At 25.7% G+C, this 23,074-nt stretch overlaps 4 protein-coding genes across 8 annotated transcripts; 2 read left to right on the top strand and 2 right to left on the bottom strand.

The window, feature by feature from the left end:
* Positions 1–56: 56 nt before the first annotated feature.
* Positions 57–4,792, bottom strand: LOC132931918 (N-alpha-acetyltransferase 60). Its single transcript, XM_060998003.1, has 6 exons — positions 4,580–4,792; positions 4,403–4,505; positions 3,201–3,365; positions 2,894–3,120; positions 2,719–2,823; positions 57–1,405 (listed from the first exon to the last, which is right to left on the bottom strand). The coding sequence occupies exons 1-6, from the start codon at positions 4,594–4,596 to the stop codon at positions 1,252–1,254; spliced, it is 771 nt and encodes a 256-aa protein (XP_060853986.1). The 5' UTR covers positions 4,597–4,792; the 3' UTR covers positions 57–1,251.
* Positions 4,793–7,659: 2,867 nt separating this feature from the next.
* Positions 7,660–9,630, top strand: LOC132930629 (deoxycytidylate deaminase-like). 3 transcript variants are annotated; one of them, XM_060996622.1, is made up of 4 exons: positions 7,660–7,771; positions 8,596–8,744; positions 8,807–9,030; positions 9,148–9,630. In XM_060996622.1, the coding sequence occupies exons 2-4, from the start codon at positions 8,623–8,625 to the stop codon at positions 9,462–9,464; spliced, it is 663 nt and encodes a 220-aa protein (XP_060852605.1). In that variant the 5' UTR covers positions 7,660–7,771; positions 8,596–8,622; the 3' UTR covers positions 9,465–9,630. The 3 variants fall into 3 exon arrangements, with proteins under 3 accessions (XP_060852605.1, XP_060852597.1, XP_060852588.1); XM_060996614.1 differs by having other exon boundaries at positions 7,662–7,973; XM_060996605.1 differs by having other exon boundaries at positions 7,662–8,090.
* Positions 9,631–10,032: 402 nt separating this feature from the next.
* On the bottom strand, positions 10,033–11,902 carry LOC132930648 (uncharacterized). 3 transcript variants are annotated; one of them, XM_060996650.1, is made up of 4 exons: positions 11,752–11,902; positions 11,092–11,167; positions 10,864–11,031; positions 10,033–10,431 (listed from the first exon to the last, which is right to left on the bottom strand). In XM_060996650.1, exons 2-4 carry the CDS (start codon positions 11,158–11,160, stop codon positions 10,417–10,419), a joined length of 252 nt encoding a protein of 83 aa, XP_060852633.1. In that variant the 5' UTR covers positions 11,161–11,167; positions 11,752–11,902; the 3' UTR covers positions 10,033–10,416. The 3 variants fall into 3 exon arrangements, with proteins under 3 accessions (XP_060852633.1, XP_060852623.1, XP_060852616.1); XM_060996640.1 differs by lacking the exon at positions 11,752–11,902 and adding an exon at positions 11,574–11,745; XM_060996633.1 differs by lacking the exon at positions 11,752–11,902 and adding an exon at positions 11,346–11,386.
* A 120-nt stretch (positions 11,903–12,022) lies between these two features.
* On the top strand, positions 12,023–16,576 carry LOC132930623 (ATP synthase subunit b, mitochondrial). Its single transcript, XM_060996592.1, has 5 exons — positions 12,023–12,184; positions 12,243–12,506; positions 15,654–15,817; positions 15,891–16,079; positions 16,142–16,576. The coding sequence occupies exons 1-5, from the start codon at positions 12,157–12,159 to the stop codon at positions 16,316–16,318; spliced, it is 822 nt and encodes a 273-aa protein (XP_060852575.1). The 5' UTR covers positions 12,023–12,156; the 3' UTR covers positions 16,319–16,576.
* The last annotated feature ends 6,498 nt before the right edge of the window (positions 16,577–23,074 follow it).

Genomic DNA, 23,074 nt, shown 5'->3' with positions numbered 1-23,074 from the left:
TTTAATTAATTCATTTTGTCAAAATATAAGAGAGACAAATGTTAAAGAAATAGATGTAAAGGTTTGTTTCAGATTTATTTGATGTTAATATTTATTACATAATTTCTATTGTTAATTAATTCCAAGAAAATATACAATATTAACACTTAAATATTTTAATATTATATTACTTATAAACATATTATAATGTTTAATGAATTATAATTTTATTCAAAACAGTGTAAATAATATAAAGGAATTTTAATAAGTTAGATGAATACAATATAAAAATAATTAACGGGAAAACAATAAAATAAGGGTGTAAAAAATAAATAGATCTTTATACTTGTTCTAATATTCTAACAAAACAGAATTTATTTACTCTAGAGTTTAAAGATTAAACTATAAAGTAAAATAATAACAAAAAATAATTAAATAAACAATACATGAATGTATTTAAAGCAATAACTAAAAATAAATATATAATAATTAATAGTCAATAAAAATCAAAGTTCATTTTAAACATAATTCATTTTTGAAAACTAATAAAGTATAACAACAGAAAAAAAATGATTGTCGGTAAATGTAGAACTAATAAAAAGGTACATTTGTATTGTATCTTAGGCATCATTTAAATGAAGTGACTAGAAGTTTTTAAAAAGGAACACACTTTTTTAAGAGTTGTAAAAATAATTAATAAAAAATCACTTAACAAAATTTGTCATAACTTAAAACATAAAAAGGAAGATAAATAATACCTACCATTTAAAATTGTTTAGAATATAAAATGAAGAACAATTAATGTATTATACAATTTTGAGAGCAGTTGTTATATAATAGTTTTGACACAAGTACTATAGTAAAAAAATTCAATAAAAAATATTTAAAATTTGTAGGCACACATATTTATCTTATTCTTATTCTTATTATTATTACTATATCAAAAATGATAAACTGCAAAAGCTCTGAAATTATTCAGTAAATATAATGTAAATGTAAATAAATAAATATATTAGCTCTAAAAACATTGTGTTCCGTTCTTTGTCCGATAGTTAATTAATGAACTTAAAAAATATATTTGTTTAAGATATTTACTTTGTTTAATACAAACAACTTAGTGTATACAATTCTTACGACTACCACAGTATTTAATAAATAAGAAGAAGACAAACGGTGTTGTTATGATAGAATAACCTTAAAAGTTAAATGTATACATTATATATCCACTGAACGGCAGATGAAATTTGGAATATTCATGTTAATTAATATATCTCAGCTACAATCAATCATAATAGTACTGGTATTCTGTGAAGCAATTCGCCTAATTCTTGGCCAAAAACGTCTGGCAGCTTTTCGAGCTTTGTTAATTGTCCATCTGACAACGCCCAATTCACAAACTGTGGTATAAATATACCTCAATACATCAGTAATAATATAAATTAAGGAAAATACTGTAATATGTTAAAAGATGTCAAATAATAGCAAGTGTTAACTATTATGTAGGAAACTACTATATAGCTACTAGTAAAGTGGTTGGCAACCGGCAGCCCGCGCGGCTTTTGTCCACTTTAAATTCTAGCATTATGAAATTTTATTTTATACATTTTATTATTTTTTAAATTTTAGACAATATTTTTATTTTTGTTTGGCCTGCAAACTCATTTTGAATGTGGTCAGCGAGCCCAAAAATGTTGCCAACCACTGTACTAGTACATACAAATATTCAATGTAGGATCAAGCGGATCTGAAGCTCATTTAAGGAGGGGGCGAATTTGTATCATAGATTGATCGATAGTACACTCTGTTTAGCGAGGGAGCACGCCACGGCCCGACGAAAATCGGTTCGTTCTGCGCATCCATGAGTTTATGACTTATGAATTTCATATTCTATGAATAATCAATATAATATATAATTCAAGTAAAAAAAAGCCCAATGGGGGGGGGGGGTAATCGTCATGTCGCCCCCCCCAAATCCGCTACTGAATTTACTATGTTGTATGTTTGTAAGACAGGAATAAAATGCAATTGTGGCGTCCTTTTGAGTAAGGAAAAGAATGACCAAAACAAATAAAGTAACCTCTCTCTAAGCAGATAACTGTTTAGAGAAAAAAATTACCAATCTTTTATGTAGAATGCAACAGGATACTACTGCACACTAATAAAATCATAACAAAACAGTATAAACAAAAATTATGAATATGAATTTGAGATTTTTAGGTTGCTGTAGTCTGCGAGATAAACTTGAGTGACCTAATATTAAGTTGTCAAGTTTTGTCTATTAGAACCGAAAATTTTTTACTATAAAGTAATTTGTAAATTTATTATTGACAAATGTAAAAATGTTAACTTCATACAAACATAAAAATAATATAATTTCAAAATTTTTTTTTCAATCTTGTCATAAATAAATTTTAATATTATAAATATAAATATGCATCCTCTCAACACACATATCATTAGAATTTAAAAAAAATTTTCAGATATATTAATTTATTTTAAAACATAATTTGAATCGTGTGAAGTGATTTTTGTTTCAATTTGTAACTAACATATATTTGTATTGAATAGGTAGAAAATAGTTATTAGATAAATAGTTTTATCTGCCAGTATAGATACAGATCAGATACACCCTAGATGAGATGTTATGTACAGAAATACATACATATTACATATATATATATGTGTGTATGTGTATGTTTATATTGTATATAATACTTAAAGTTTTGTTTAAAAGGATATAAGATCATCCATTGTTGGTGTCCTCCATTTATATATAGCACATATGCAAACCCATCTTTGTTAATTCCATTAATCATATAATAATAAGGATGGAATGAATGTAACCTATATTATACATGGTATATTAAATATACAATCAGATGAAATTATACTAATGAAATTTGTTCATTTTTACCTGAAACTTTTTCTCTCATAAAAGGAAATTGCAGACGAGTTACTGGAAAGTACATGTAAAAAAATTGCCTTACAGTTTTGAGATTCTGCAGAAGTCAAATGTGATACAAGATTATCTAACAACAATGACGCTATGCCATTACGTCTGTATGCTTTAGTAACACCTAAACTCAAGATATATCCAACTTGAGTAAATTTCCCTGCAGATGGCGAAACTACTTCTCTTTCCTATAGTACATATATATATATATATTAATAAGTTAATGATGTATTAAATGAAGTTAAAAAATATTTAATATTAATTTTACCTTGGGGTTTAATTTTATATATAGTTTGATTTCAGCTACTATGATACCAACAATAGTAGATTTATGTATAGCAGCTAAAGAATAAAACTTTGGATTTGATGTTATGTCTTCATACCACGATCTAGGGTACTCTACAGGAAAACAATCTACACATAAAGCGTTTACCTGCAAAAACATTAGCTTTTTAATAGATATATAATCAACATATAATATTTTAATCATCAGGTCTAGTGTTACAAATAGATAAAGAAGTTCATACAAATAGCTTAAAAAAATTTAAACAATTTCATTTTCGTTTTCGTAGTTCATAAGTATATTAAATATTTTTAAAATAATTTTTTTTTTTTTTGTAAGCCTAGTTAAAACTATGATAGCTTAACAGTAACATAATAAATAAAAGAAAAAGAACAATACAAAATTAAGATTAATAACAGATTACATCTTATACAATAATGTCTATACTATGAAGTCAGCCTCCAGTATAAAAGTAATTATCATTTTAATAGCTGTTTCAGATTTGGTGTTTAAAATTGAGTAAAGATTGAGAGGAATATTAAGAGATTTAAGAGTGTTGAATAAAATTTGTTATTTAAGCCGGAGGGCAGGACAGTTAAATAAAATATTAGGATTTAGGGAGGTCGCAGATACACTCATTTGAATGTATGATGTGAAATGTATCATGAATATCATGAATATTATTAGGTATATTAAAAATAAGTCAAATTTAAATTAATCAATCAATTTTTGTTTCACATAAATAATTATTTTATTTATGATTTTTAATCTATGTATTTTGAATGATTTTAATGTTTTACAATCCTCTAAGCAAACATAATTTATATATACATATTATTTAATATACCTAAATTTATAATTATTTATTATTTTATTAATCGTAAAAATGATTATATTTGATTAATAGTAGAATATCTTTATCAAATCTACACTTATATTTTTAAGACAGATTTGAATAACCAAACACATAAAAATGAATCTTTAATATTATCAAAAAGAAACAATTAGAAAAAAAGCTCTTTATACCTCAATAAACATTAACACAAGCCGAAAACTAATACACAATAAAACATTTTTTTAGGCTTATTTTTTTTTTCACTCAAATTTAAGTTTGACACATCAATAATAAATGTTTATTAGAATGTATATAACTATTTAATATATTATGTAAGTAAATAATAAATTACTTCATTGATATCTTGCGGGCATAGAAATCTCAACTGTAAATTTGAAAGGTCGTATAAACCTACAGGTTTGATTTGTTGTAATGTTGAAGTTTTCTCCAGATACCTTAAAAAAAAATAAAATACTTATACAATAAAAATTACTTTTTCTTTAATTTAAAAAAAAAAGTGTACACTTACCAATTAAAAGTATCCATTCAGAAGACAGGATCCATTCCGTGGGGAAAAAAAATTTAAATAAAACACTACCTCACTCAACTTGAACATACGATATTGTAACTGACATATTTTATTATATATTAAAATTTTAAAGGAAAAAATGAATAGTAATATTCATATTTCCAAAAATATTACGTTTGCAAGTAAATTATTATTGTTTACTATTTTGATATCAATTTATTATCTATGGTTATCACAGGATTTCAATTTTAACATTGGTCCTCAAAATGTTTGATGTACTTGTGTTCAGAACTATCTTAACATTCCAGTACACACACCACTGTTTAATCTATTGTCTATGACTCTATTGAAAAAAAAAATTATACACATTTGTTATGTTTTTTTATCCTTTAACCATGGTTTAGACAATCTTCTAAGTTCTAAAATCGTGTTTCACTATATCATATAATAATTAATATTAACAATATTGTGTATTCAATACAAATAGTACGATTATATGTATATAAATTAATTATAACAAAAATAAAATAATAATACCAACTCGACCTGTTTTTAAAATAGTATTTGACGATTTAGACCTAAATAGTGAAACACTGTGCACAAAGAATAATATTTATTAATTTTAAATTATATTATGATATTATATAAATAATAAATATAATAATATGATTAATTGAATATATCCTATGTGGTTACGTATAGATTTTATACATAGTTACACTAACACTATCATTGTATATTACTATTTACTATATACTACAGATTACAGTAAACAATAAACTGCAGCGGGAAGTCGGGAAACTTAAAACATGAATAATAGTAATAAGTAATAATACCTACTAATACTTATACTACCTATTAATTATTATCTAAATAGTAATAATAGTATGACAACACTAATTATTAATAAGAGTAGGTAGGTATCAAAAGAAATTGTGTGTAGTTCGAAATGCTACTATAGTGTGCAATACAAAATTAAAAAAATTGTATTGACCTATAAAATGTGATAAGTGTAATAATTGTTTTTTCTTCATTTTAATTTGTTTGATTGAATCATATATTTATATATATTTATTTATTTATATACATATAAATTAAATATTAATACATTTTATAAAGCAAAGTTATATATAATGAAGTGTGTATGAAAAATTATATTTTAGCCTTCGAAGAGTATAATAATATATTAATATAATATGATACAGTAGAACCACTAAAACCTCATTAATCCAATATCCATACCCCATTAGACCGGAATTCGCTTGTTTTCGTGTTCATTTTATTCTAAGATAATTGAAAAAAAAAGTTCAACAAATTTTCCACATATATAATCGCAATTAATATTATTATATTATATTTAATTATAAAATGTATTCTTAAATCTCTATTCTCTAATACACGTTCTTTGGTTATTTTATTTACTCCGGACTTTGCCTTAGTGTAACGGTCTAGCTATTATGAAACTTATAATGGTAAGAAACTAAGAAATGTATTATGTGATCGTATGTAAGTTTTTTCCGATATCATAAAAATAATTGCATAATTCTATAACTCTATATAGAATTATTAGCTTTATTCTAAAAATTAAAAACCCTCTAAAATTTGACTATAGTTATAAGTTTATAACTTTTACTTTTTAGAAAGTAACAGACACGTTGATATTCAGTTTATCAAATTTAAATTTTCTTCATCATTTACTACGACTTGTACCTATGATAAAAATGTAATACATAAATGTCATAAATGGTCAAATCGATATTTGTTTTCTTTGCCTATCTTGTGCATAGTATGAGGATGAGAACAAAAATATTCCGTATTTCCGCGATTACGAATATCTGGTTCAATTTAGGGCATATGTGCCCTATTTTATAATATTATATTTTATAAAAATGATTATTTCCTGTGCATTAGCCAGATAGATTTTTAATATATTCATTTTTTTTAATAAGTTCGGAAGTTAATTTAAATTAAAACATGTTTTTATTTATAAAAGATTTAAAATATTTAAAACTATCCGGTCAATGCACAGGAAATATTCTTCTTCCTAAAATATATAATAAATGCCTTTTCCCTAAACTGATCTAAAGACTCGTAATCGTAGAAATACAGAATATCTTTTTCCTATATTATAGTGGGATATAAACGGAAAAAGAGAGAATGGCCCCTTAAACACACTGAAATTGAAAATTTATCAAGGTCCTCAATGGAATACCCAATTTTTTACTTATATTTATAAAATCATTGATTTTTATTGCTAAACTTAAGTAGGTCAACTGTAAAATACAAAATACCTACTTAAAATTGGGATGGGCAACAGCGTATTCGATTGATAGCAATGATAGCTTGTTGCTCACCATGAAACGGGTATAAGTAGATCTGACTTACTGCATAATAGAACATGTTCTAAGACTAGTAAGATTGTTTTTTATTATTAGGTACTTATTTAATAATGACCATCTAAGGCGAAAGTAGGTGACATGTAGAACCGCGTTACTCATATTATTAATTATTATTTACTTAGTTCATGGCTAAACTAGTTGAGAAAAAAATCTAACAGTCTACCTATATAATTGTTTAAATGTCTTGTGATAAACTTGTTGATGTAATATGAATAATATTACACAGCCGTGATCCGACAGATTGATTTTCAAGGAATATCGGCCCAAAACCAAGTGTTCAAGAAATTATATTTGTGAAATTCACAATATGGATAGTAGTATACATTACATTTACGAATTTACGATATATTAGTGAAACGTAGGTACCCGACTTATAAATTATAATCTGTATTAGACTAGAACCTTAATACAAAATTACCACAGAATTATGCGTAACAATAGTTATACTACGTATGACGCCATATCGAATTATACTATATAGACAGTGGACACTGGTTGTACATTTTGATTTTTGAATCAGACTATTATGTAAATGTATTATAAAAAAGTATAAACTAAAATCTAAAAATAACCCGTTACCCGATGACCATGATGATAAACTATACGATAAATAAATAAATTGATAATGACAGATCAATGATCATTGCTTGGTCATGATAACATAGAATGTAACATGTGAAATTGTGAAGCCAGTGCCTGGCGTCTGTCGTTTTGAATGGGCACCAGCACGGATATAGATACTATAGATATCTATATCCGTGGGCACCAGTGACATTACCACGATGTTAGTAATGTTAGTACAATATGTTTTTAGCGTACTTATTGAATGTCTTATTCCTTAGAAAGATAACGGTAAATGACGGATCTAATCATAATAATATTTTATTTTAATAACCGTTATCTGATAAAGTATTAAATTATACAAATATAAATTATCAATTATCAATAACATCTGCTCTGCAGTGTTTATATCACAGTCTTCAAGCAACTTACAGGTATTTACATTTTAAATGTAAAACAATAATAAATAATTAAATAATTTAATTTTGGTGAAACGACTGAAACTTCATACAAAGCATTATTATATTAACTATATAAATCCCACATGCACTGTAAGTATTCGTCCTTTTTTGTTGTACAATTAACACGTAAATAAATACAATCAATCTCAAATAAATTTAAAATATTTAAAATATTTATTGGATATCATTAGACTATTTAAGATTATATTGTTATTGTGAATGTAAAAAATATATTATTTAATATTAACTAACAATAAATAATACTATAGTCCAGTTAGGTAGTTGAATTTCTTAATTACATTAATGGTTGAACATTTAAAGTATAGAATAAATAATAATAATTTGACTATAAATACAAAATAATAAAATATATTTAATTCATATAATTTTAATTTCTAAATTATTGTTTTTTGTTAAAATATAATAAATTATGTTACTGTAACTGTGGTGGCAAAATAATGATCATTTGCAATGTCAACTGATCTTGAGGTTTCTAACTCAACACTTGTTTTTTGTATATGATATTTATGATTTATATATATTTTATACTTGTGTTTATAATACTAAAAAAACTAATTAGATATTGATGTTTTAGATACCAAAATAGCTGGTTATATATAATATGGAACATAAAATTAATGACAATAAATCTGAAACTGAAACTTGCTTAATTAATGAAACCAGGCAATATTATGATGTTACAGCAAATAATACTAGTATAGAAACACAACAATTTTCAAATGAGTAAGATTATTAAGTATAATATAAATTTAATTGTCTAATATTTTACATTTATACTCATGTAGTAAGCGAAAAGATTTTTTAAACTGGGATGACTTTTTTATGGCAACAGCATTCCTGGTTGCTAAACGTAGTAAAGATCCTGTAACACAAGTGGGTGCTTGTATTGTTACCCCGGACAAAAAAATTGTTGGTACAGGATATAATGGAATGCCTATTGGTTGTAATGATGACGATTTTCCATGGTGTAAAAATAATCCTTCAAAGTTAGACAACAAATATTTCTATGGCAAGTAGTAATATTATTATTTTTTCATGTTGTACCACAGATACAAAATATATTTTATATTTCTACTAAGGGTTTGTGCAAATAAAATAATAAATTTGATTATTATCTTATTTTCAGTATGCCATGCTGAAATGAATGCTGTGTTAAATAAAAATTCTATGGATGTACATAATTGTACGATGTATGTTGCGCTTTTTCCATGTAATGAATGTGCAAAAATAATTATTCAAGCAGGTATCAAAGAAATAGTGTATATGTCTGATAAGTATAGCTTTAAGCCAGAAATGGTTGCCGCTAAAAGGATGTTTAAAGCATCAGGTGTATCAACCAGACAACACATTCCATCTAAACAGCATCTTGTAATTGATTTTTCAGAAATAAATTCAAATATGACACAAATGCCTAGTACTCCTGATAAATCAAATTATAAATAATTTTATTTAATGTATAACTGTATTTAACTCAAATTATTATAATAACCAATAATTTTTAATATTAAATATTACCTGTGATGATAATCACAAAACTATTTCTTTTTGAATATTTTGTATTATCTATTTGTACTTACAATATATTAAAAAAGCTATTTTACAATTCAAATTTTGTTTTAATTTTACTATCGTACATATTATATATTTACATCCACAAACACCTTGAAAGAAAATATTCTGACTATAAATAGATCAGTCACATTGCATTATCATTTTTCAATGAACAATGAAAATCTGATATTCAAAATTGACCCTAAACCATATTTATACTATATTTTAAAAGTTTGAGTTAGTATTTGATCCATTTTACTCAGTGGCATAGCCACAGGGGGAGGGGAGAGGGTTACAGTTAAGTTATATACAATAGGTATTTTTTTATGCTTTATTTAAAATATTTAAGGTTGTTTTTTACGTTAATTAGTAATATTTAGGACATCATCAGGATCTATCATTATATTTCTGTGTATATAAAAAAAAATCAATAGGGAAAATACAATTAAAACACCCAAAATCCTTCGCTTCGGATCTCATTTATTAGAATTAAAATATATTAATGAAATATTTTTAAATTAGGTAAAACAAAATAATAAATGTACAATATAATTTAATTTTAAATATTTATATTGTTAATTTTTTAGACAATGTTTTTAATTTGTTTGTGATATATAATATTATAGTATAATAGTAAAACAATAAAAAAAATAAAATATATTAATAAGAAACAGAAAAAAACATATTTCAATAAACTAAAATTATAACTAGATGAATATTACATGTTATATACATAAATTATTACATACAGTAATTAAAAATATAGGTAATTTAATATATTAATAAATAAATACATAAATACATATTTTTTGGATGGAAATATAAACTTCAATGTTTTGAACAATTAACTGACTTGCCACTGAAACAATATTGAATATAATCATATTATATGTAAAATTGAGAATAGAAAATAATTCAATAAACTTCCTAGCTGTATGACTTGGTAATTATTACTATTATAGTAATACTTAGTTCAGGTTCTACATTTCTAAAATTAAAATTTAATTAAAGGATAGACTTGGTTTAAGAAGATAGGCCAAACTCTTATTTTGAATATTATCCTGGATTATAATTTTATTCATTATCATTATAACTATTTCAAAAAAAATCTTCGATCCAAGTCTGATTAATGATTATAACTAAAAGTATTATTTTAAGTAAATAGGTAATATAAAACTTATAATTATAAATCACAGATGACTAGATGCTCAAAGTTACAAAAATATAAAAACTTTTATTTTATATATTTTAATTTTATTTTTTTTAGTATGATAGAATAATTATTTGATACCTTTAATCCAGTACTTGTTCCCATATTAGCATTTCTGCTAGATTCTTCATCACGTTTTTGTTGTTCTCGTTGCATACGTTTGACACGATCTGGATTTTTAATGCCTCGACTTTCTTGTTCTTTTAATCGTTTTTCAGCAGCAGCAGCTTGTTGCTCTCGGACAATTGCCTAAAAAGATCTTGACATATTATGTTTATAAAGTAAAAATAAATATTAAAATTATTTTACCAAATCTACTCTAGTTGATTCATTAGAACTGCCACAGCAACACAACAATTTGTAAATATTCCAACCCATGGTTAAGCTAAAAATAATAATTCAATTTATTTTGGGGTTCATTAATAATGATTTCACTTAAATTAACAAGTATAATTAAATGAAAGAATAAATATAAAATATGTAATATGTATTATGTATTATAATTTATAACCATAGACATATTAATATGTCCATGATTATAACTTAAATAACCCACCCATTACCTAGGTAATATCATAGAAACATACATTTTCTTATCATTGTCATGTCGATAGTGTAATTATTAATTAATAATTATCATAGTTTCATAACACAGAATATGTGATCGTGATATAAATATTAAATTATGTATAATAATGTTTTTAATTTAAACAATAAGTATGAAAAACCATTAGTTTTTGTATTTCATAAGCGACAAAACTTCAAAAATTATTGGGTAACCTCTAACTTACCAATAATAAAGTTGTTTAAATTATCGCAAAAAACCACCTGTAAACAGTCCCTAAAAACTATTCGTAGTATTAAAGTTAATCAACTAGCGTAAGATAATTTGGCCAATTGAAGCTTGCATTTAAATGATTTAATAACTATCAAACACAACCAAATATGCTAAATTCAACCTATTAATACCTTTAAAAAATTTGGGGATACATAATAAGTAATTACGCGCTTGGTGGACTAATAAAAAATAACAATGCTTATTGCTCTTTCTCTATAGTCTACGGAATTAATATACTTATTCATAATCATAAAAAAGATTATATAATAAAATAAATAACATCGTCTCACATTGGCAACATTTGTGAATTTGTGATAACCTCAGAATTCTTATCTATCTTGTTCATGGTATTCATTAAGCTGGTTTTAAATTTTAAACAGCTGTTTTTCAATCGTATCGTTGTTGACCTTACCAAAATTTCTAATATCATTTCACCCGTACACCATCATTTACATCTTCCATCGTCGTTTCCGCGAGATCGTGATTGATTTTTCGATTATTAGTTTAAGGCACAGGCGAAAAATTAACTACTAGCTATGTTATCCAGATTAGCTCTTCGTTCAGGTAAATATTCTTTATATTACACATTCAAATGATTTTGTTTAAAATGTGGTTTTTACAGAACTGTTCCGAGCAGCACCACTGTGTGCTAGTGCCGTACGCACCACACAAACCAAACCGGCGGTCGCTACCACTAATGAATCAATCATTGTACCAGGGTTCCCAAAACCCAATGGTCAACCTCAACCAAATCCATATGACGGACCCGAACGTGATCTTGTGAATTTTCCCAGAATGGTGAGGTTAGAAGAACCTGCCAAAACTAGGTATTTGTTCGTGCCCGAAGAGTGGTTTGAAGTATTTTACAAAAAGACTGGAGTCACAGGTAAATATATAAATTGTTTCTCTATTAGATGATATACATTTTTTCCTATACTATTTTCCTCGTATACATTCAGACTAATTAAATAAATATTTCAAAACTTCTAATATTTTTTTTTACTTTTTATACCTGGTAGTTTTATTTGCTTGTTATACTTCATGTAACTCCCTATTTTAATTGTAAATCAACTGAATAAAAAGTAACATATATGCTTATAAAATAACTTCTTTTACCTAAGAGAATGTTGTATTTTTGTTATGTTCCATGTTTTATCTGTCTTGTAAATTTATATTATTAGCTAAGTTAGCCAGGGTCGGACTGGCGTTAAAAGGCCCAGTCTGCAATATGAACAAGGTGCCCTAATTTTTATACTAAAAATTGTTAGCTCCGCTCTTTACTTGTTAATTTTTGTATTTAATTAAGATAATAATTAAATGTAATGAAAAAAAAAATACATAAATTATATAATAATAAAAATTATAGAAAAAAAATGTAATACTTTATATAGGAACACCGTGCACTTTAAATAATACATATAGATTAAATAAATTATTATTTATAAATAAAACAATTTATAAAAATTTGTTCGACCTTAACAAACATGAAACAATTAAAACAAAAAACGTAAATAAATAGCTAATTAAAAATTAAAATTAATTTTTTTTTCATAATTCAAATTTAAAACAACTAGTATTAAGATAATTCACTAGAACTCTTTCCAACAGTATCAATTGCACTTTCTTTATCAACTTTAAAATTTCTTTCAATATTCATCAATAACAATGCTTCCATTGTTTCTTGGGAAATAGCTGATCTTAATTTTGTTTTAATATTTTTTAATTTCGAAAATAATCTTTCACAAGTAACTTGGGTACATGATAATGTTAATACAAATTTATATGCATAATATATATTGTTAAAACAACCCGAGTGTTGAACTATTTTATGTAATACATTGAAGGCACACCGTAAACATGCAGTTATTACATGTCTTACAATTAATAATTATTGGATGAATCAACAAATGATGCTTGGTCTTGGACTAAATCTAGTTCATCTTCATAAATAGGAGGACTCTTTAGTTAAAAATATGAATGTGTTTTTAAAGTTTTAGTAATAGAGTTAAACTGTAAAGCGAATTGTTGTACCTAATTCATATATCATATTATGCTAGTGTATTTCTATCAATAGTTGTTAGAAGTGTAACTAGTGTAAGTTCTAGTAATGCATTTGCAATTTGCAGGTACTTTATTTTTTATAGAACTAAAATTTTTGGATCCAAGCAAATGCAATCACTAAGTAACTTTGAATTTCTTATAAATCGTTTTTTTAATCTACTGGCTGGTGAAACTTGATTCCGGTGTGTAGAAACCGCCATCAAGGTGGTTTAGTGAATCGGTAGGGAATGGTGATCAGGTGTCTAGAAATTGGTCACTAAAAATGTAATAAAATCGATTACCGTATTTGCGTGTTTACAGTTTTTCTATAACTTATCAGTTATCATTTATCATTCGGTGTAAAAGTTTGAAAATTTTAATTGAGTGTCTAGCTATCAGTCATCAATCGTTGTAATACCATGTCCTGTCGCATGCCCAGTTTATTTTTGATATGATTTAACAATTTAAATTTGAGACAATTAAACAATTTGCGACGACGCCGATCATAAGCATTGATCGCACGTACACAACTGAACTAACTATATATTAATAATAATAGCGGGGAATGCAGGCTGGCTCTTGCTAGAATATTACTACATTACTAAATCAATGGTACCTAATATATTTAATTTTAAAAAATGAACATGAAGTCTGAGGGCCCAAACTAGCCAGAGGGTCAGTCCGACCCTGAAGTTAGCTTAAGTATTAGAGTATATTAACATTATTAACCTATTGCCTAGTTCAAGGTATAAATACTATCTATTTTTGCTAGTCAGTGTCTTATAATATTTTAATTTTTAAGCAAGCTAAGAAAATTTTTGAAGTGTAATATTTTATATATTTATTATAAATATATAACTTATTTTAAAATTAAAATATTATAAAATTTGACGAGAGAACACAGATAATGTTCTTACCTTTATGTTTGAGAATAGGCCATTTCACTCAAATATTTAAGCTAATCATTCAAAATGATTCTACTGAATAAAAATTTGCCATGGTATACGTTTGTAAGATGAAAACAACATATCCACGTGTGGCGCCTCAATGTATATGCTTGTGATAGATGATCTATTTTAGGAAATGAATACAATTTTTACAGCATTCTGGCAAGGCGATAACAAACAAGTACCAAAAAAAAAAAAAGAAATGACCATATAGATAACTGCTTGGCTGTACAGTAGCTAGTAGGTGTTTAGTAGTTTTTTTAAATACTACAAAACTTGTGAAAAACATTCCTAGATTAGTAGTAATTACAATATAGTTAATCTCTAAAGGTATTTTAAAATAATATTTAATAATTATAATAAATCTAAATTATTACCTGTTACTAATTCATCATTATCATTAACATGTTCATAGCATTTGACTGAATGTAATAATACAGGCAAATTGATTAGATTATTATAAATCTAAATTTGATATTGATAATATGATTTTTGAAATGAAGCACAAATTATTATTATTAGGACGTGTTAATAGGTCACCACACTTGTATGTGTTGTTTTACAAAAATCTAATTTTGTTCAATAGAATCACTTTTGAGTATTTAGCTAAATATTAGAATGAAATGACCTATTATGATACGTAAATATGATAATATTATCTTTATCTGTTTCTCTAGTCGGCTTTTTACAGTATTTTAATTTTTAAGCAAGTTATGAGTATAAAATAATTTATATTTAGAAATGTTCTAACCTTTAAGTTTAGTAATAGATAATTTCATTTTAATATTTAAGCTAATTACACTATTGATTCTAGTAAACAAAAATTTAATATGTAGTATGTTTATAAGATGGAAACAATGTATCCTAGTATGGTGTCCTCTTAATGTATATTATGTATTCACTATTCAGCAATAAAAGAATATATTATATTTTATAACTTATTATTTAATTAATATTTTAAATTACTTTTTATTTTATAATCGTTTATGCAATAACTTAATTATTATATTATAATATGTTTTGATGAAAACAAAATTTGTTTCCAGGTCCATATGTTCTTGCTGCTGGTGTTACAACTTATTTATTGAGTAAAGAAATTTGGGTAGTTGAACATGAATTCCCTTATGTATTGGCTACTGTTGGTTTGTTTTACATTGGATGGAAAAAATTTGGAACACCTTTAGCTAATTTCCTTGATAAAGAGATTGATGTATGTATTTATTGTAATTATTTATATTAAATTGTTAAAAGTTAATAACTAAATAATCTATTATTTTATTTAGGAATACGAAGCATCGTGTAATTCTAGTCGTAAAGGTGAAATTGATGGTTTAAAAGAAAACATTGAAAACCAAAAAACAGAAGTATGGAGAACTGAAGCTCAGCAACATGTAATTCAAGCAAAGAGGGAGAACGTAGCTATTCAGTTAGAAGCTATTTACCGTGAACGAGCTCTTCAAGCTTACAACCAAGTACTATTTTTAATAGTATAAAAGTATTTTAAATTATCTATAATATTTTCATTTATTTAAAGGTAAAAAGGCGTTTGGATTATCAACTGGATTTGGCTAACTTGACACGTTCTGTACAACAAAGACACATGGTTAACTGGATCATTGAAAATGTTCTTAAGTCATTAACAAATGAACAAGAAAAGCAAAGTTTTAAAAAGTGCATGGTCGATTTACAAGCTTTAGCTGCAAAAGCATAAATGTAATATCAGTTAGTGCTAATTTTTAGAATATTGTTTAATGGTAAATAAAGTTAATTGCATTCTTTAATATACTCTTTTAACAGTAGATTTCATGCTATTTATATGAGATAAGAAACAATTATTATGTATATGGTATTATTACTATTTTTACACAATACTCAAATTAATAATGATTTATGTTCTCTAATTATTACATTCAATATAAAACAATGTACTGTTATTTAAAAAAAATAAATTCAATTTTACCATTATAAATTCAATTTGTTCATGGTATTTGTACATGTGGATATTCATAATTCATATTATTAAACTTCAAATGAATCATTTTCATTTTATTCTGTTAACTTTAAAAAAAAAGAAATGCTTTTTTAGCAGATTGTGGTAATAAAGTGTGAAAAAGTTGATAACATAGATAATAGTAATCTAACCCGCGAGCCACCTGCAGCTTTTGAAGCCTATTTTTTTTAGCTGTCCTTTGGAGATACATTGTAGTACATATTTTTGATATTCAAATAGAGTAATGAGATTGACAAGCATACTGTTTTCTTCAATTAAAAACAAATTTGTCTTCTGAAGAATTTTGGAAACTGTGTTCATAAAAAATTCTCAATATTAATTTTTCTCTTGAAATTTTGTCATTATTTGGAAGCATGTATATTTGTGAATCAATGTTTTCTACTATGAATTTTATAAGGTCTAAATTAATGACAATTTGTAATTAGAATTGTGAACCAGATTAACTACCACTGGATGTTTGATTGATATTGAAAAATCTACTTCTGAAAAACAATGTTAAGCATCACATTAATTACTAAAAAATAAATTTAAGTAACCTAATTATCATAATAATGAATTAATACTAATTGATACATATTTTATAATTATTAAATATTTTATATATTATTTATAAATATGCAAATTGACTCATCAACTTTAAAAGTTTGGACCATCCTTAAAAGATTATTATAAGTCTTATTAAACGACTGAATTGTACTTATCTGTGTTTACTTAAAATTAAGTTATCAAAACTAAATTTAAAATATAAATAATATTATAAATACAAATCCATTACTTGTATTTACTGGTCAAGCTCTTTATTTATCTATAAGAAAATCTATAAATGATATATATTTTACTCATCAACTGAATGTCACCAAAATCTACAAACGCTTCAATTAAGTTTTCCCAATCACCTCATTGTTCATATTCAACCTATCCTTTTTTGTATCCCATAATATTTTGAAAATGGAAATGATTCCACGACCTTCAAAACAACTAAAATTAACCAATTAACAGTATAAGTAAAGTTTCAGGAAGTTCTAATACTGAATGGTTTCTTCAATCAAATTTAAGACATAAAATGATAATTTACAATTATTCTTTATTATATACTTCATCAAAAAGTTCAAGGTTTCTTCTGGTGTTGCACAAGGAATGCATTTATCCCCACTTCTACCATTTAACCATTTTATTAACTCAGTCTAGTAATATTCCATCTGTTTACTTCTTTTTGCTGATGATGCTAAAATCTTCTCCTGTGTATCTTACATAACTGATTGCGACGTTTTACAATCATAGTTCAATTTTTTTGTTAACTGATGTTACGCTATTGACCTTACCTAGCTTAGTGGCTTACCCTAAACAGTCTAAACTCGGTTAAATGTAAATTATATAATTTCCTAGATCATGGAATCTCGTCGATTATATTTACAGTGTTCACCAATACTTACCCTTAAATCGAGTCTCTGTAGTGAAGAATATAGGTATAATATATATATATATACTCCTTCACTATCTGTCAGACCTTATATTGACTATACTACCACTCAGGGGCGTATTTATGGAAGGCTGAGGGGGCTTCAGCCCCCCTCGAAATCCAGGAAATATTTAATAAGTCCTATCCTATGAACAGTGGCGGTCAAATGATTTTGTCATGGGGGGGATGAGGGTGATTCTTTAATATGCACTACTATTAATCATTAAAATATAATTTATGGTTATGCCTAATATCAATTTTTTTAAATTCGGGTAAATTGTTACTTTATTTATAACAATGTAATATTACTAATATTAACAAAATTATTAAATCTATTTTTTTGTTTTTTTTTGCTAATTCATCCAACACTTCATTGGAAGTTATATTTATAATTACACGATGAACAGCCATAGTGGCCAAACCATTGAGACGACTCTAGAATAATAAAATTACACAATTAACAAATATATATATATACATATATTAACATAATGTACTAATATACAAAGCATTATATTGACAGTTCAATCATGCTTACAAGTTATAATTTTACTATATAAAATAAATTAACAAAACCTAAAGTAAGTGTACCTATAAACTATAATGTATTTATATTTGAACTGTTAACTTAATACTTATTCCAATTATAGGTTATTATATTATATTGTTTTATTATAAGTACAGCTAACTTACCTCCCCCATAGTATTTCTCAAATATGTTTTCAATCGTTTGAGGCATGAAAACATTCTTTCTGGTGTGGCCGTTGATACCGGAAGTGTGCAAAACATTTGTAATAAAACAGACAAATTAGGAAATAATTCATGATTACATAACTTGATAGCATCAAGTCCTGTTTTTGGAGATTTTCCTAAGCGTAAAAGTTTTGTATGCCATAAACGGCATAAACTCAATTCTGCTTTTACAGTTTGAATATCAATTATCAGTAGGAAGGTAAAGATGTACTAAATCATCAAAACCATCAGATTCATAATCATTCGAAAATAAACATTGAAAACCTAGAAAAGTTATTGTTAAATATAATTAAACTTAATTAGGAGGAGTGTGTTGTTATTGAATATTCACGATCACCGAGCTGGGTAATTCCCGTATATTTTGTATAAGCAACTAATTACTAAATATTAATAATAATAACAGCCTTGTTCCTAGAACGAGTCTAGAATCAAGATAATAATAATATACGCTCATAAGCGTTATTTTCAGAAAAATTAAAACAAAATATAATACATTAACATTATATATAGTACAATATACATATTATAATTTATATGTAATTGTTATAAATATTAAGGAAAAAAAAACCATGGGGGGGATCTATCCCCCTCATCCCCCCCCGTTTGACCGCCACTGCATATGTAAATTGTAGAAGTTCAATATAATTAAAAATACCACAGCCCCTCCCAAAAAATTTCTAAACACGCCCCTAATACCACTTGTAAGACTTCATGACATATTGGTTTCTTACGTCGTCACACAAAAAATTTTTAACTTGGCACCTTGATTACCGTTTATTTTGCTCTTAAACGATCAATTCGTGATTATGGCTTGATAATTTAGAATCCGTATCTTCGAATTGAAATAAACTTAAAGTTCATGGTAAGATTGATGCATCTCGACTTCTCGAGCGTAGGTACCTATAAGCACAGAATATTATTCTGTGGTATAAGTCTCATCAAAGTTCCAATACTAAATCGGGAGTCTGCAAGACCTTTCACATTCTAATTTTCTGTTCGAACTTTTTATCGAATGCTTTCTGATAGAGAAAAATGCGTACCTAGTTTAATGTTGATATGTTAATATATGACTTTAAATTTTCTGTAATTTTGTTTAATATTATTTTTCTGATTAAAGAGAGTATCAGCATTCATTATTAAGTATATTTTATTAAATATTTGATATAAAACTGTTTTAGATTTATTTTTCTTAAATTCTTTAACTTTTTATATTTTCTAGGGCTTTGAAAGAAAATAAGTTTTTTCAAAATTGTCCCTATAAATTAGTATTATCTACAAGCAACACAATTTTTTTTTTACGTTTATGTAATAAATTGATCATTTATATTGTTTTATAGTGGTGTTAGCAGGGGGGGGAGTATTGTGAACATATAATTTAGTCAATAAGTTAATGATTGCGACGATATACTGACGTTCTGTGTTATTAAGACAATTATCTAGATTCCTCCCATGAAAAATGTATAAATACGTCACTGACCAATGCTTAAATAGTACAGTAATATATTTTACAATAATACTATTAGAAATATAATAATACTATTGGTGGATAAATTGATTTTACTGAAAACATAATATGTAACCCGTGTAACCGTAAACTGTATAAGCTTTTGAAGTTCATCAAGTTATAAAAATGTACAGTGATAAATTTGTATAAATATGGCTTAAAAATTAAATTCAAGGTTCCTCGTAAGTAGTTTTTACTGAAATCCAAAAATCTTAAAAATATATAGACATATTATTTTTTAGACATTTTAAATTTAAATATTGACAAAATTGGATATTTAAACTAAAACGATTTCAGTTTTTTTTTTATAACTATGGAGAATTGAACTTCCGTATATTATTTTATTGTATTACCTATATAGGTAGGCCATTAGAACGCAATAAGTAATTAAGTAATAACATTTACCACTTTACCAGAATCTACTCAATCTTTAGATTAATTGTACCTATATATTGCTTTCGCAGTATCGTCTATTTAAATCATATATTATTAATAGTAAAATAAATTGCTATTTAGAATTATAAATATAGCAGCGGCGTAATTACGGGGGGGGGGGATTTGGGTGTCGTATCCCCCCCATGACCTTTTTTTTTAAGACTGGTTAACTTCATTTACCTATGTTTTTCTTTATCTAATAATATTATTATAAATTGTCTATATTTTATAGCCACGTAGAGTGGATCTCTTATTGTGATAAAAGCCTAAACTGTAACTGTTAAGTATTAAACTGTTATGAAGATACCAATAAGACAATTTAAGAAAGTATAATACCTATTCAGTATTTGTAAATGTGAATATTTTGTAATTATTTATTCCATGCCTCGTGCGTACATAAATATATTGCACTGAAAGGTGCTTATGATAAATACTTTTTTTTAGGGGGGGTATAGGTAAAATGTTAAAACATTTCATCCCCCCTCCCACAAACATGACCAAATTACGCCACTGAAATATAGTATAAAGTATAATATTATATTTAGTAATATAAGCTGAGTATCATTGAATTCAAATTTAAAGCATCTAAGTCAAAAGTTACTAACATTTTTCATTCTATGCCCCCCATGTAAATTTATTAAAATCTCATTCCTTAAATTAGAGTTTAGGCAAATTTTTGTTTTATGAGCGGAACAAATCAATCATACAAAATAACTACATATTATACAATATACAACTAATTACTCTTATTATTTTCATCATTTAAAAAAATTATTAAATATATAAAAATAAAAATATTAATATAAAATATAAATAATTAAATAAATTTAATGAGTAATTTAAGACCTTTTTATATTTTTCTAAAACTATTATAGTGATTTCAATTTTACACATTGTAAAATAACATAATTTTTTCGTAATATTCCTTCATCATTTTATTCTTCCCGAGAAGACTCTAAATTCCCCCTCTCCCCGGTTGAGAACCGTTGATCAAGGTAAATGAGTACCTACTCAAGTATGAGGTGTATTTGACTCCATTGTACATAGGAGCGATAAGTAACTTCCTATCAATAGTTAAGTTTAAATTAACTTAAATCATAAAATAAACTTTATATTTTGTTGTTATTAGTGTTATTACTGTATTACTGTAATTTTGATTAAATTGTCCATCATAACTTTGAATCTTAAAATATATGTTTATCAACGAATTTAAATATCTGAGACATGGGACATAATTTCCCCAATACGGATAACTTTGTCCCAAATGTTTGGAACCTATTTTCCATTGAGATTACATTATACTCTATACAGGTACCATTAAATATATTGGACATTGATGTATTCATATTAACATCATACTCATACATGCATCAAAATATTTTCAAGTTTTGTAAAATAGGCAAATGGGCAATTGTTACTCTCCTGATGATAAACTTTTCAGGGTCTACTCCAGTACGATTAATTAAATTTTAAAAATTTCGTGGGCTATAAAATTATTTCGAAATACAAATAAAATAAATCGAATATACATTTAACAAAATATATTATAAAATAAAAACATTTAAATTTAATTTTAATGATAATATGAACATATATAGATTTCAAAAAATTTAAGGTATTTATTTGTTGGTCTGTTTAGTCAATTATTTTTAATTTTTCTGTGATATGGTTTTTTTTTAAATCGTCATCAATCCTACCTAGTATATATTTTATATTTTTATATTAATTGCAATTATTTTTATATAACTATTTACTATAATTTTATAATTTTATAACTATCCTATATATATCAATATTGAATATGTATAGGTAGGTACTGTACTACTGTAGTGTTCTTTTGGCAATTCACGAAATGGGCAGTCCGATTAAAAAGTTGTTATTATATATATTTTGTTCATTGTAACTGGATTTTTATGTACATTTCAGTTAAAAAATCTAATTCACTAATTCATAGTGTAAGTGTAACAATAAAATTTTAAATAACTCAGGAAAAGGATACTCGCTGAAATATAAGTCAGGGGGGGAGCAAAGTTAAAAGTATAAAATTATATAATTAAGTAGGTAATAAAACAATTAATATTTATGGACGCATTTATGTTGACCCTAGAGAATTTACCATCGGGATTCATCGGTAGATTTTACTATTTTTAAAAATCGCCAATCGGGAAAGTTTACCACCACCCTGTAAAATGTTAAAAAATTGGCAATATTACTCCAATTAATGATTTTAGAATAAATTTGATTATAATTCAAAAAACAAAATATTGAAGTCTAGAAAAATAATTAGGTTAAAAAAAAATTCTAT

The sequence above is a fragment of the Rhopalosiphum padi genome, chromosome 1 (genome assembly GCF_020882245.1).
Source record: "Rhopalosiphum padi isolate XX-2018 chromosome 1, ASM2088224v1, whole genome shotgun sequence".
Taxonomy (NCBI): Eukaryota; Metazoa; Arthropoda; class Insecta; order Hemiptera; family Aphididae; genus Rhopalosiphum; species Rhopalosiphum padi.
This window is presented reverse-complemented; position numbering and strand designations above follow the sequence as displayed.